This window comes from Perna viridis, chromosome 8 (assembly GCF_037379345.1).
Source record: "Perna viridis isolate PV_CMFRI_1.1 ecotype Kerala chromosome 8, ASM3737934v1, whole genome shotgun sequence".
Taxonomy (NCBI): domain Eukaryota; kingdom Metazoa; phylum Mollusca; class Bivalvia; order Mytilida; family Mytilidae; genus Perna; species Perna viridis.
Genome location: NC_142452.1, coordinates 37,576,719 through 37,592,041, shown reverse-complemented (window position 1 = coordinate 37,592,041; position 15,323 = coordinate 37,576,719). Strand labels below are relative to the sequence as shown.

The window sequence follows — 15,323 nt, the reverse complement described above, 5'->3', positions numbered from 1 at the left end:
TTATCTCAAAAACAGTAAATAATATAGTAAATTATAACTATATATCTTAAAGCTCTTGTATTTATACACAGATTTTCATAAGGAATCCAATCAAAAAAATTCACAATGGGGTCAGCTTCCACAAGCAGCAAATCACAATTCATCAAATTTCCATGACATCTGGTTATCTACAACTAAAATTATCGCACAGAAACGAAAAAATTAACACTGCCGACAACAAGGACAACATACATGTACATGTACATTGTAAATCAATGTGACAAAATTTTTTTTGGATGTATAAAAAATAACTGTCCATTCAAAGAAAATTTTACTATTTTCTTTTGCAAAACAAATAAAAATGTTTGATTAAAGATCACGTCTCAGGAAAAATATGTTATTTTTTTTCAGATAATCTTCAGGTATTTTTTTTCTAATTAAAAGAAATAGAAAATTACACATTATCTTCTTGAAATAGATGGTCAGTTGTGTCAAAATCTTTGATGTACATTTGTATACATCATTGCTTTCGTGTAAAATATTCCTACCTTCCATAGGAACTGAAACTGTTCCGAATATGTACGAAAAGGAATTTCTGGAGCTTCTAGTGATGGTAAAACGAATTTTCAAGCATGGTGAAAACTCACATTGCTCGATTTTATAGGGAATGCCTACTACATATTAATATGATTGCTTACATTCTGGTTTTTAGTCATTTTGCCAATATGCATGGTTAATTTTATGCCTAAAGCTATTACAACAATGGCTAAGGGGCAGCCTATCTGTATTACAGTAATACATAAATGTACTTGATTTAAATGGCCAGTTTACATGCTTGGCTACAATATTACATTTAATTGATAATTCTGTTTGTTCCTATTGTGTCAGTAAGGATCATGTATATTTTTAGATGAATCATGCTCTCCACTTACTCGTCAGTTTGGACGACATTGCTGACAACGACATATTTTACTCTTGTTTTTATACTAAACAATACTGACTTCCCAAATAAAATCACTCTGATGTCAAAAAGTATTCTGGAAACAAATCTGAGGTCATTCAGAAGCAAACTGATGGATTCAGAGCTATATTTGTACATGAATGGACATACTTATGAACATTATGCCAATGACAAGCTCGGTAAATGGGTGAAAAGTGTCAAAAACAATAAAATATTCCAGTAAGTATCCGAATTATGTATTGAATTTGCCTAATACTTGACTCTTTAAAGTGTTTCAACTAATCGTAAACAAGAACTCTGGTGATGTGTTTATATACAAAGACAATTCCGGATTTAGTTAATAGATGTAGATTTATGTTCTGATTCCACTAGTCTTTCTTTAGGCATATAACGCCTATAATATAAAGTATATAATCTTCATACCCGATTGGCTTTCAGTGAGATCATAGGAAACTACAAGAGTCGAGAAGTTTAGCATGTAAAAGTTAAAATAACAGTTTTCATTTCTGGTCACTTCCTACTCCGTTCGGGGTCGGGTAGTATCGATTGGCTTCCGGTTCCGGTCTTTCCGAAAAAAAATAGTCAACATGGTGGGCATATTATTTATTTCCGTTTATTATCCATGATCATCGTTGTCTAGTCTACTGTTTTATTACTTTTTACCGACAACTTGTGTTCTTTGACAATTAAACTGCATGATTTAATGAGTAGTTCGATTTATAGTTTCCATTAACTTTAAAAAATCAGTTCAGTTTCATGATACCCTACTCCAGTGATTCAAGGATTTGCATAGTGGCTATCAAAATGCATACCCAATCGATTCTTTTTGTCGAACAAATGTAAATGATAACTTGCTTCTCTCTTTAGACTATATGAAGTATCTGGCAGTAGCAACCACTGTATAACATAACTATATTACACCGACAGGTTCTTAATTTATAATTCAGTAATTGTCCTGGACTGGGTTTACAGTACTACCAGATCTGTAACACAATGCTGATTTGACAATTGCACAATTTTGCCTTGGAAAACCAATGAAATTCCTTGTGTTAACAGATTGAGTTTCATGTTACAAAAACAATGAATTTCTGATGCACACACACATTAGAAAAAGTGATGTGTACTACATGTAGCAAGCACAATCTAATGTTGATTCTGTTTTGTTATAGACCACAAAGGCTAAAAAGACCAGAAAGCTGAGAGGTCATGTCAGTCATGGACATGGCAGAATTGGTAGGTATATATAACATTTGACGGTTAAGCAGTAGTCCATGCCCAATGCTTGTCAAAATAAATTAACTACTACAGGCCAACAGTCACTATATGAAATTTTCTGAAAAATGTATTTCGGGCCTGTGAACTGGACAGTAAGTTATGAAGACTGATTTGATAAGTAAGGTTTTACTTCTGTCAGCAGACAATGTATATCGTGATGATAGTCTGAATTTCATCTGACCCTGCAACCCTCCTCTTTTTTATTTGGATATTGATATGTCAGGTTGGGGTCAGAAGATGTGCCAAACAGAAAGTTGGAGATTTAGCGGTACCGCGGAGTACCGCTCTTCAACCGCTTGTAACCACTTTCAGGTTGAAATTGTGCGTGTCACACCTACCTAGTTCGATTCCAGAATCATTTTCCTGTATGCTGATACTAAATTTGCTACAAAAATTACATTTATTATTGAAGTTTCGATAATTTTCTACGAGACCCTGTTTTGTTGACATTTTGAACCGTAATAGAGAGTAGGCGGACCTTGTTACTCTTGGAACGGAAGGGTAGCGGACACGTAATTTTTCAGCAGAATTTTGAAATATTCTGTGAGATTCCGGTTTTAAAAATCGTTTCTGCTCCGTTCCGGTCCGAAAGCAACAAGCTCCGCTTACCCGATATATATATATCCAAATAAAAAAGAGGAGGGTTGCAGGGTCAGAGGAAATTCAGACTATCATGATGATTGTTCAATAGACTCTCTTGTAATACATCCATGAGCAAATTTGATGTATACTTCTACAAGGTAGGGCTTGGGTTAAACAACAGAATTTACAGAATTTTCATCATGGATGGGTATATAATCAACAGTTCAATTCAGATTAAAGAAAATCAGTTCTGTCAAATTGAATTCAAGAGATTATGCTTTCACAATTAGTCCTTATGACACAATTATCTTTCAGGCAAACACAGGAAGCATCCTGGAGGTCGTGGTAATGCTGGTGGTCAACATCACCACAGAATAAACTTTGATAAGTAGTAAGTATATTCAAAATGTAAAGGTGAGAAAGCTAGCGGCCATGGACCAATTGTCCTTCCTAGCTAGAAATTGCCCTTTCATCTGAGAGATTTGTACATGTGTAAGACTCGGAAGAGCGATGGTCAACACTGGAGTGTTTGGGTATGTTATGCTAATACTTGGAAGCGCTTTGGTTTATATTGAGCAAAGATGTGGAAGTGCGTTAGTATCCCATTCAACAAAATTGTACATGCATAAGAATTGTACATGAATCAACTTTTTCTACATCACTAGCTTTTATACAAATTTTTTTACCAAAAGTTACATATGAACACAAAATTCAGATATGGTGTCCTGGATCATTTATCCAGTTAAATAAATTTTGGCAGGACATTTGAATAAGTCATAAAATTTTCAGTAACTGTTTTAGTATTCCATAGTGGTAGTATAGTAAAACGAAGTGAAATAGTTAATTATTTAGCTTTTATAAGTTCCTGAAGAATTGGAATTATGTCATTGAAAGGAATGAAAGTAAAGTTATTTCTAGTTGCATGTAGACTAGTATCCTACCTGTAGAATCATTTTGTTATCAATTTAGGTATTTCAGGGTTTTCATATAATTTATGATATTAAAAGAAAAGTCAACATGAGAGTCGAAACATCTCAGTGATGTACCCAAAAAAAATGCACCTCCGTGTAATGTCCAATGCATTAGTAGTCAGCGATCATTTCTAACCATCACACGTCCGCACAAAATGCCTCTGCATCCCATCACGATTCCGAGTCTTACACATGTCTATAGTTTCTTTTTAAATTACCCCTTAGGGCCTACAAATTGTGAACATCTTTTTTTTTTAAATCCTCAAAATGGCCACTTCTCAATATTTCCTTTCAAACTACTGTAAAATGTATTAATTTGTTATAACAAATAGGGTCTACAAATATACTTTGTGCATTTCTTGCTTCAGCTCAATAATGATTTATTAAATAACCTAGTCTGGAATAAAGAAACAAGGACCCAATAGATGTGTTTCAAGTTTACCTACACATCCAGTATTTTAGCCCTAATTTTCTTTTTTCCAATTTCTAAAGTCAAAACCTAATTTTATTTTTATTTTTTCATCCTTTTTCATGAAGAAGTCATATTCCTTATAGACCATGAACATTCCTGCCAATTTGCATTATTTTGACATTACATGGCGGGACATTACTTATTGTTCCATTAATGCCCAATTTTTTTATATCACCATTGGTGAATTAGTTATAATTAGTTAGATAACATGTAAATGCATTTTTAAATGTATCCTTGTTCAGTTTGCAGTAGGAAAACAGTTTCTACTTGTTTTTGATTTCAGCCATCCAGGTTATTTTGGTAAAGTTGGTATGAGATACTACCACAAAACATTAAACAAGTTCCACTGTCCATCAGTAAATATTGACAGACTCTGGAGTCTTGTCTCTGAACAGACCAGACAAGTTTACAAAGATAAAACAGATAAAGCTCCTGTAATTGATGTTGTCAGAGCTGTAAGTAGCAATTTCTGTTTACAAATTGGGTTCATTTGGATTTTTTTCTTCATTGAAATAGGTATCAATGTTTTCTCCAGGAGGTTCAGAGGTGAAATTTAATGACTATTATCCCTTGTTCTTTAATGTCTTTGTAATCCCCTAAAGAAACAGCGCTGACAAAACTTTAGGCCATATGTAAAAATATTTCTGTTAGACATAGCCAGAGAGCAGAGAAAAAAATGGATTGGAGACAAAAAATTTGTGTACAAAAATGTATAATCAGCATTTGTGTATTATCTTGACTATAATATTCCAGGAATAAAAATAAGCAGTCACTCAATACCCCATGCTATACATTTTGGTCTTGGCTACCAGAGTTTTTGTGTAAAATTTGGCTGAACATATAGAAGATATTGAACAAAGATACGGTCTGGGCTACCAGCTTGTATTTCATAATTTTCATCTCTGTATTCTGATATTTGTTTTTGTGTTATTGAAAATGAAATGTATATCATTTAAGGATTTATTATATCGTTACTCCATAGGAAAGGGAGTATACTGTTTTAGCGGTGTTTATAATAATGAATAACAATTCATTCAGTCAAATGATGTTCCCATTTTAAAAGAACAATTTCAAATCAAAATGCAGAGGTGTTTACTTCTGCAGATTTTCCTTTTTTTTTTTACGGAATTTGACTGCAAATTATGCATTACAAATTGTGAATTTATCCATAGTACCATTGTTAAAATTTCAGAGAGGTCAGGATTTTACGAATCATTTTCATGAAATACTGTGAAAAATACTGATTATTATCAATTAGTGTAAACAGATCTGAAAATGGAATGTTGTTTCCAGCTTTCCCCCATCTCTTTAAATACATTTTTTGTATAGGAATCAACTGACTGGATACTGGTTTTTTTTTAAGATTTTGGTCCTGCTTTTTATTATACCAGCACGTTTTGTACTGGGTAGGAAACTCACTCGAATTCTAGCCAGTCCTGAATACAATTTTTCAATATATTTACTATATGGCTGTATAAATTTTTGCTATAATTAGCCAGCCCTGCCAAAAAACTATCCAGTCTCGGGCTGGTGGGCAGGCTACTATTTCTAATTCTGTTTTATACATAAAAAGTTGTTTGTCTTTGTTTTTTTTTTTTTTTTAAATCAATAAAACATCAAAACAAATTACTTTTTTTCACTGAAGATTTCTGTTTATAACACAGTTGCGTAAATATGAAAATTGTTTGTGTAAAGAAGTCAACTTTGTGATTTTTTATGTATACATTTATTGATATATAGCATATATTACTTGTCATGGATGGTTCAATGGTTTTGTAAATAAGAAGTTATAATATAATTATTTATTTTACCCCCCCCCCCCAAAAAAAAAAAAGATTTTTTTTTCTGATGAGATATATGGAGTCTTGTGCTATCATAATGACTAGAAAAATCTGCTTTTTTAAAACAAATTGAAGGGCAAACAATACATGTATTACAATAAGACTTACTCATATCATCTTTTACAGGGCTACTACAAAGTTCTTGGCAAAGGCAACCTCCCAAAACAGCCAATGATTGTTAAAGCTAGATTCTTCAGCAGAGTGGCTGAAAAGAAAATTAACGCTGTTGGAGGCACTTGTGTATTAGTAGCCTAAAGGTGTCAATAAAAAAAAGAAACAATTAAGTTTTAGTTTTTGATGCATTGTGTGTACAACCAAAAAGAACTTAGGCCAATTTTCCCAGTTTTTGTTTTACAGCTGAAAGTATTTGCAGTCGTATATTGGTACAAAATGCATGGCGCTGTCATCATTGTCTGTACACTTGGTTTTCATGTGATTACTTGAGTATTAGTTGGTTGCTTTTAATAAAATTTATAGCAAAGTACCATACCATAAAAGGAAGTGGAAGTTAATAGCCTCAACTGTTATAGAATTAGGCTCCAAAAAAATATGTGTGTTTACGGTCACCCGACTGACCCTCATTTCATCACTGTGACCCTAACTTTTTTTATTGGTAATTTACTGAAATTCAGGAAATTCCTGCTTTTTCCATCACTGGTGCCAGTATTTGTCATATTAAACAACAATGGTGGCAAAAAAATCCGACCTACCGACCCTTTTTTTTTCAGCATGTGACGGTAAACACAAATTTTATTTTAATAATTTTTTTTTGGCATTAGGGTCCTAAAACAGGCATTTCATAGAACTTAACTTCCAGTAAAAGCATAGAAATGGCCAATATTGTTCCACAATGTTCAGACTTGGATTGGTTTTAGGGGGTAAATACTGGAACTTTTCAGAAATTAAGGACGAGAAACATATATTTTTCTTATGTCCAGTCAATAACTTTACTATTAGGGTACCAATCTCTCTAGGCGCCATACCACCAAATAAAGACAGATTGATTTTGGGGTTACTCATGCTAGGTCAAAGGTATTAATTCTTAGTTAATAGTTGAGTCGGTATCCCAACATGACAATTCCGTATCTGTTTCATGCATATCGGTATGGCCCAAAAGGCATTATCAATTACTGAATAACAGCAACAGGTGAGACATAGCTCTGTATTAATAGTTAATGATAGGAAGACTTAGGACTTGCGACAGTTGTGTTATAGTATCGTGTATAGATCTTGATGAAACTGTACTGGTGGGAAGCTGGGATTTACTTTAGGGTGTTGTGACTTGTAAGAATTATTATAAGTGGCCAGAAACAAACATTTTCATGATGTTTGGAGAATAACTTCAGTAGTAGTTATAGATCTCTGAAAATGTACCCATAGAAAGACTTGATTTGATTTTTTGATGTTGTGATTTATACTGTTTAAGAATCGAACTCAACTGTTTCTGTGGACTCTAGGTAGCATGGCATGGATGCCTTTCGTGCTGGAGGTCATGGATTCCATTGCTGGCTTAGTCACAACAAAGACTTTGGAATTAATAGTCACGGCTTCTCTGCCCAGCAGGTGGATGAGTTGTCTGAGGATAATTTGTCAGACTGGAGTGACATGCCTACATGTATTAAGTTGCTCCTGTAAGGTTTACAAGTAGAAAGCAGTGTCTATTTGTAAGTTCTCAGTGGTGGATCCATAGGGGGTTTTCTGAGGAACCTCAATTGGCATTCAACTTTTTCAAAATTTCTGGATCTGGCCCTGGTTTACATCCTGAAACGCATGAAATATCAGCCATACGACATTAAACCATAATCAACCAATCGGTCCAAACTCGGCTGTATCAAGCTTGAATTGTGTGCATCCATACTTTTACAAACTGTTCAGGATTAGACCTCTGCAGCCAAATCGAGCTGTACTCAACTGAGCATTTTATGCAGAATGTGAAAATCCATACAAAGTAATGGTTGAAGAGATGCTACTTTGGAAATAACCAACCTAGTGTTCAATATAGCGCAAAATTATTGGAATTTACCATTTTTAGCTCGGGTATTGCCATCATTTGGCATCCATAGTCGTTAACAATTTTTCAAAACTATTATCCTCTGAAACAATAGGAGAGTTCGTCGTGATGTCATCACTTACCTGTGATTTGGATTTGGTTGGCAAAAAATCTTTTTAGTGGCACAGGGTATCAACTTTAAATCATCATAACTTTTTTTAATTTTTAAAGATAATTGAAAATTCTTTTGGTTCCCAACATTGCAAATAAAATTCTTTTTATCCATGGAATTTTTAAATAAATATTCAGTAATTAGACTATATGTAAATAAGATTTTAATTATAATTTTATACAAAGATAGAGGTTTACATATAAATATCACTACAAATTTATTTTTTCAAGTAAAACAGTTACAAATTCACATACATAATATGAATTATTTTATATAAATGAAACATTTTACAGAACCAAAATTGGATATAAAATAAAAAAGTTACAAACTTTTGAAAATTGGGATTCTAATCATGAAATTGTCAATTGTTTATTAGTTGTTTATTTGCCAACCAATTTGACACTTAATGATATGCATGCATACATACATACATAACTTGAAATTCCTCCAAAAGGAGATATGACATACAAGAACAATCACATAATACAAATGGAAAAATTAATGTGAATCAAAATAGAAAAGTGTCCACAAGCACGTCTTTCGAGAGTACAGTTCACAAGAAATTGAGAAGTTGCGGATAAGATAATGTCTGGGTCAGCGTGAGTCCAACTTGCTCTTAAAAGAATGTTGCATTGTGCTATTATGTCCAATTTTAAAAGTTCATTGTAGATGTGGTGTCCCAGAAAACAATACAGTTTTCTTTTCATTAATTGTCGATTGTCATTTAAGACTGGACAGTTCAAAAAGCATGGCTTCCATTAATTAAAAAAAAAAACATCGCGGTGTCGGACAGAAATTTGTTGCATATATCTCCACAACCATTAAAGTTCGCAAAAATGTGTTCAGCATTAACAATTCTATCTGAGGTCAATTTTCTTGTAAATCTGGTAAGCCATGTTGGAGTTATTGTCCGTTTACGAAGTCTTTTTGATATTTTATGGAATTACTTACAAAAGTTTCCCCCTCAGGAACTACAGGACACAACTCAATGAAAAATGATTGATCTTATTAATAATATATGATAATTAGGTATCGTTAGGAATTATTATCCATGAACTTTTACAAAAATAGAATGTAAAATTACTTATCAATATAAAAATAAGAGATGTGGTAAGAGTCGTCCACCTAACAGTTGAGCAGGTATAGGTCCCACACTTCAATGATGGACAAACCCATACCAAAGTAAGCTGTAAGAGGCCCCAAAGTAAATGACGTAAAAATGTTCATAAAGACCAAAATCGACCTAATCTATTGAAAGACCGTTTTATTATGGACAACTAATAACAATGGACGTAAAAAACGACACCCACTGTGCTTGGGACAGGTACATAAAGTTTGTAGTGGGTTACACTTGTTTGTAAGCGCTATAACATGGGACAGTGGTGGAAAAATACTATATAAATCTGTAGCTTGATTTAACTGTTGAGATCGATACCGAATACAAATACCTTCACAAATAAGACAGAAGACAACCAGCTGTATCTACTTCGAATGAGTACTCGCTTTTTCATTGAGCTAGTTCATAATCTAAAAGCAGCTGATAAGCACACCTTGTTCACTCGAACAAAAATATTAATAAAAACACGTTCAATAGGATTTAAGTGAAAATATATCGTAAAACGTACAAGGGCTTCGTCCAAATACTAAGCCAGATGAGCGATTCAGGCACTTCCGAGCCTCTAGTTAGCTGAGCCATGTGAGTTATTTTCATTATATCACGTGTCCGTCCGTAAATTTTTTAAACATTTCTCCTTGGAAACTACTTGACAGGTCGTAAAAAATAGTTCATGATAATTGTCATACTGCAGAATTTTGCAAATGAGCCTTAAAAAGTTGGGTTTAACTAAAACCTGGCACGGAGTAAAATTGTTCGGCATGAATAATTTTTCAGAAAGATCCGGACCTGTTGACGGATGTTTGATTTGTGGTCTGGAAATGGATTTTCTCGAATTTTCAACTTTGAAAGTCTTCTCCTCTGAAACTACTGGATAGATTGTAACTAAACTTTTCCTGAATGTTCCTTGATCTCTGTGTGGGGATTTCTGATACGGCGAAAAACATGAAAATCGATACTAAAAATAAACCATTGGCTAAAATCTGACAGGGAGTTAAATTGTTTAAGCATGAGATGGACCAATGCCGGATTTTGAGTTATGGATTATTTCTTTTAAATACCCATGCGTTTTTGTAAAAGAATGCCTCTAACGAGAAGTCTGACGATTATCGGTAATATGCGAAGGAGCTCGTTAAAGTTTGCCATATTTCTATTAAAATGTCCATGCCTTTTTGTAAAATAATGCCTTTAACGAATAGGGGACGGATATGCATAGTGACATGCAAAAATGCGCCAAAATTATAAAAATTATCAAATAATAAAAAAAAAAATGGATTGTATAATATTAAAATTACCCTTGTCCGTGTTTCCGTGTTTCCGTCAGAGTTTTTTTTAGCAACTACTCAATACAGCTGCTTGAAATCTTAAAACATTCTTCCTGTAGGTATGCCACTTGGTGGTATTTATTTTCGAAAAAATTGACAACAACTTCATGTTTACCAACGACCTAGTTCATTTTTTAACACATTATCCTTGTAGGTATGTTATATAGTAAGACATATTTTTTTTTAAAAATCGACAGCAACTTCCCGTTTACCAAGGACTTTTTTCCTTTTGAATCTATATATATATTTTTTTTTCATAAATTTTAAAGTTTAAACTCTCATCAACTACTCATCACAGCGGCTTAAAATTTCAAAACCTTCTTCATATAGGTATGCCATATGGTGGGATCCATTTTCGGGAAAAATCAACTGCCTGTTTACCGAGGACTTTGTTTATTTCCCATATATCGTGATTTGAAGCGGGGGTGTCACTAGAGTGCCAGTGAATTAGCAAGTTCAATTAGCAAATTACCCTACCGGTGCACCTGGTCCATGCTCCCAGTTTTTAGTGGTGTCCGAGTTGCTCATTTGCTTTTGTTACTTTGTATGTATTATTTTAGTTACTGTATGTTCTTTGTTGTTTATGTCTGTTTTCCATGACGGGTCTTTGTCCCTGGATTACATTCTTTTGATTACCGCTATAACCTTGGTTTCCTTGATTACTCTTCCATAATAATTAAAGGTAATGTTGTGAAATATTCAAAATAAACATAAACTGAAGACTTTTGGTGAATAAAATCTTTACTATCTAAATTTAGACAAGTACTAATATGTTACACGGTTTTGAACAGGTGTTGTAAATTGTTATGTGTTTATGTATATTAAGATAACAAATAATAATAGGAATACTAAGAGCAATTATATTTTCTTATCTATTCATCATAAGCTAGCTCAGTACAAAGAAGACTTTACAATTATTGTACATTGATAAAAAGTTTTCAATAATTACAATATTATACAAATTAACTCTGATTTAAAATATGAAATGACTGAATTGATACGTGTCATTTCAACCATTGATTATGATTTTAAATTGATGTTCTCTTCAAAAGGTATTGATAAAAGAGTGAAATTGCAATTTTTTTTTGTATCAAATAACATATCGTATAATAAAAATAAGTACTATTTAATGAAGTAGACATTTTTATAATTTAAATGGTATATTTATTATAAAACAAAACTTTTATATTCATATATGTTGCATCATATTTCCGCAATTTGGCATTACATTTTCGCAGAAATTGTGTAATACGTTTCTGCATAAGAAATTTTTTCTCCTTAATACTATCTAAGGCTGTTTAACATCTGTGTCTTAAAATAATCAGGCAAATCTAAGAATATCTCAAAATTTGACATGATGCTCATCTGGTGAAGGTTGAGGAGAAGATACTAGTTCTTGAAGGTCACAGATGCAGAAGAACTTAAGATAATTAAAACTTTTTTTCGCAATCTATGAAGAAAGAATGATCTACATTAGGGGGTGCTTTTGTTAAGTTACACAATTTTAAAATTAGCAAAACACTGTTTCCCGAATGGCGCCCCTTTCAGGTTCAGTAACTTTTCTTCTAATGTCATGTGAGAAATTAATATGCATGGGATGGCTGGCGACTGTACATGTTCGACTGTCACCACGTGATCAAACAGTCCGATGAAACAAGTCGTCAAGTAGTGCGAACTTATTATACGGACTTCTGAATGAAATGAAAGATGCAAAAATTTCCTTTGCATGCTGGTTTTGATCAACTTTATTTTTAATCGTTTCCATTTCACATTTCATTCATCCCCATTGACTATTGTTTGTGCCTAAAAACTTGATCGCGGATGCTTGTGAGTGCTACTGTAAAATATGATATCTGCATAACAACGAACATTTCATGCGATGTCTAGGTCAATTTCAGCCACTGTCGTGGCTTCATTGACAAAAATGAAAAGAAGGGTTGCTAGCTCAGGTTCCTCAGAAAATGGGAATTTAAAACATGATTATTTGCCATTTTTGTCAGTGTTACTTATGTATGAATATAACAGTTTCCAATGAAAAAAATGGGATGCCAACCCCCTGCATCCCATCCTAGATCCGCCACTTGACTTAATTTTTATGTAGGGATGCAATTAATGGACGAACTAAACAAATGTAGCAACGACTGTTCTTTAAGATTAGTGAACACGATGATGTTTGCTTTCTACGCTCCAAGGAGTTTCAGCAAAATGAGATTTATTGATGTTTTTTTAATGTGCACAGAACACATAGTAGGCCTTTATCAATGATATCTTTTGCTAATGGTTTTTCCGGGACAATAATGAAGCACTTTGTATAACGGTTCCTTTTCCGGTTTGATACTGAAACACTAAATTGTCTTTTGGAATGACAGGATGTCAGAACTATTAAATGCTAAGCCTCACATTGTAACTGTGGTAATTAGGCCTACATATATTTTTTCCGAGGCCCAGTTCACTTCGATAAAGGCTATACACGTTATAGGTAAAGATAATGCTTTACCTGGTTACACCGACCAATGACTAAGTCCTCGACTTCTGTAAAGAACTTAATTCTAAGTGTGTTTTGACGAAACCCTACCCAGAGTCGTCTCCGGGACGATGGAGTCTATAGATTGGTTACCGATTCAGGAGTCATTTTCTCATACGAATTCTACATTAAAGACAGTTGACGATTTTAACAATGAGGAGTTAATGCGACGACTTGCATCTTTGATATATTTAAGCATTTTGCTAGTAGTCGGATTAATTGGAAATGCTATGGTGCTTATTTTGTACCCATTGAAGTTTCCCACAACAACTAACAGAACATTTATAGTTGGGCTTGCCTTGATGGACGTATTAGTTTGTGTTATAACAATACCGTTCGAAATTGCTCAAATGGTGTTCCAATATACGTTTTACGATGTCGTGGCTTGTAAAATTTTCAGAAGTTTTGGACTATGTTTTTCACTCTCTTCCATGTTTGTTTTGGTTGGAATGTCGTACGAGAAATATCGGCGTATCTGTAAACCGTTCCAAAAGCAAATGAGTGTCAAAATCAGTAGACTATTTATAGCAGTTACTTTTTTGGTTTCTTGTATCATATCTAGTCCAAACATTTTTCAAGGTGGGATTCGTTTGGTTGCACTCGGCAACAATGTTACCGGGCATGATTGTTCACTATCGGACAAATTTGCAAATACGGTACTTCCAATAGTTTCCGAGGCTTCGATATTCATCATTACACTGCTGTGTGTAGTATCTATAATAATTCTTTATACATTGATTGGAAAAACAATAATTGCCCAAAATAAGTTCAGGAAACAATTTGCTCAAATTGAGACCAGAACAACAAAGATATCTACCGTTAATGTTAAAGATAGAAAAACTGTATATGGCGAAGTCTCACCAGTAGCAAATCGCCGGATATCCGTCCATAATAACTACAATGACCAACAGTCATCGATTCGAAAAGTGACTAAAATAGCTTTCGTGGTGAGTGTCGTATTTCTGGTCAGCAATATACCACATTTAGTGATAAGTTTGATGACTGCCATCAAAGGCAAATTTTTACTTCCGCCCGGTCCGGTCGTTTCCGCTGTAATGCCAATCTTAGCTCGATCATTTATCATAAACAATGTTGCTAATCCTATAATTTACGGAGTAATGGATGAAAGATTTCGTCAAAATGCTAAGACTTTAATAGTGCTTCTGTGCAAAATTAGAAAATAATGTGTTGTGAAGTGTTGCATGCTGGACTCATAATTGCAGTTTGAAATGTTTGTTAATTTTTACATTTCAAAGCTCTACAACTTTGCTAAGTACTGACTTTTCTTTGAAGATTTGAAAGTAATGAACGTTTTTTATTTTTGTTTTATGAATAAAATATATACATACGAATGAAATAAATAAATCATGATAATAGATATTCAAATCGAATGCCTATCGTACTGGGAACGGATATTGCCCTGTCAAGATAAATAAACTTAAAACGAGACGGACTTAATGAATAGAAATTACATTAAAATTTCTCATAACTAATTAACTATACGACAAACACGATGACTTCCCTTTCCGCATTGTCGAATTTCTTTCCATCTATTGCAATCTCTCTTCAGCACCTGCGTATGGCGTTTTCATATCATGCCAGAACTTGCCGATATTACGCAGATTGTTTGTACCGTATTAGACTTCTTACATAGAATTTACATGTCAATTTTATTTGTTTAAATATACACATGAGATTTTAGTAGATTTGAGAATTTATCTGCTATTTTCAAGTTTAATCAAAATGGCTGGCTTGCTGTCTGTCTGCAATGTTTGTTATTTTTGCAAGCTGAAATTCTTGTGTCACTTTTCTCAGCAACTACTTATCACAGCGGCTTGAGATTTTAATAATTCTTAATGCAGGTATATGTCATATGGTGGGGTCTATTTTCGGGAAAAAAATCGACAAGAACGTCCTGTTTATCGAGGACTTTGTTTATGTTCCTGATATCGTGATTGAAAGCGGGGGTATCACTAGTGAACCATCGGTCACCGATTTCTCGTTGTTTATTGATAAATTTGTTGTAGTATTTATTTGTATCTATATACTCTTATTACATGTATATTGTGTCTGAAATTTACTAATGATTCTTGAAATCTTGGAACTGAGTTGTGTTG

The 15,323-nt window shown here is 33.5% G+C and overlaps 3 protein-coding genes across 6 annotated transcripts in view; 2 read left to right on the top strand and 1 right to left on the bottom strand.

Moving 5' to 3' along the window:
• Window positions 1–1,484, bottom strand: part of LOC148610391 (DENN domain-containing protein 2C-like) — a 45,970-nt gene extending 44,486 nt beyond the window's left edge. For 3 of the 4 annotated variants that reach the window (XM_088542988.1, XM_088542991.1, XM_088542992.1), the window contains exon 1: window positions 1,364–1,484. The gene's annotated coding sequence lies outside the window, so the exon portion shown is untranslated. The remainder of the gene's footprint in view (window positions 1–1,363) is intronic. The other variant, XM_088542990.1, reaches the window with a different exon arrangement.
• Window positions 1,478–6,365, top strand: LOC148610390 (large ribosomal subunit protein uL15-like). Its single transcript, XM_088542993.1, has 5 exons — window positions 1,478–1,530; window positions 2,110–2,173; window positions 3,113–3,188; window positions 4,524–4,695; window positions 6,208–6,365. The coding sequence occupies exons 1-5, from the start codon at window positions 1,528–1,530 to the stop codon at window positions 6,334–6,336; spliced, it is 444 nt and encodes a 147-aa protein (XP_088399119.1). The 5' UTR covers window positions 1,478–1,527; the 3' UTR covers window positions 6,337–6,365.
• A 6,872-nt stretch (window positions 6,366–13,237) lies between these two features.
• On the top strand, window positions 13,238–14,398 carry LOC148610389 (orexin receptor type 2-like). The gene has a single exon (XM_088541050.1). The coding sequence runs from the start codon at window positions 13,278–13,280 to the stop codon at window positions 14,388–14,390; it is 1,113 nt and encodes a 370-aa protein (XP_088397176.1). The 5' UTR covers window positions 13,238–13,277; the 3' UTR covers window positions 14,391–14,398.
• Window positions 14,399–15,323: the final 925 nt, after the last annotated feature.

Bases quoted from the DNA above. Each gene is read 5' to 3' on its own strand.
- LOC148610389 (XM_088541050.1), top strand. From the start codon at position 13,278: ATGGAGTCTATAGATTGGTTACCGATTCAGGAGTCATTTTCTCATACG.
- LOC148610390 (XM_088542993.1), top strand. The intron at 2,174-3,112 runs GTAGGTATATAT...ATTATCTTTCAG, and splicing joins TCATGGACATGGCAGAATTG to GCAAACACAGGAAGCATCCT. The intron at 3,189-4,523 runs GTAAGTATATTC...TTTTGATTTCAG, and splicing joins AGAATAAACTTTGATAAGTA to CCATCCAGGTTATTTTGGTA.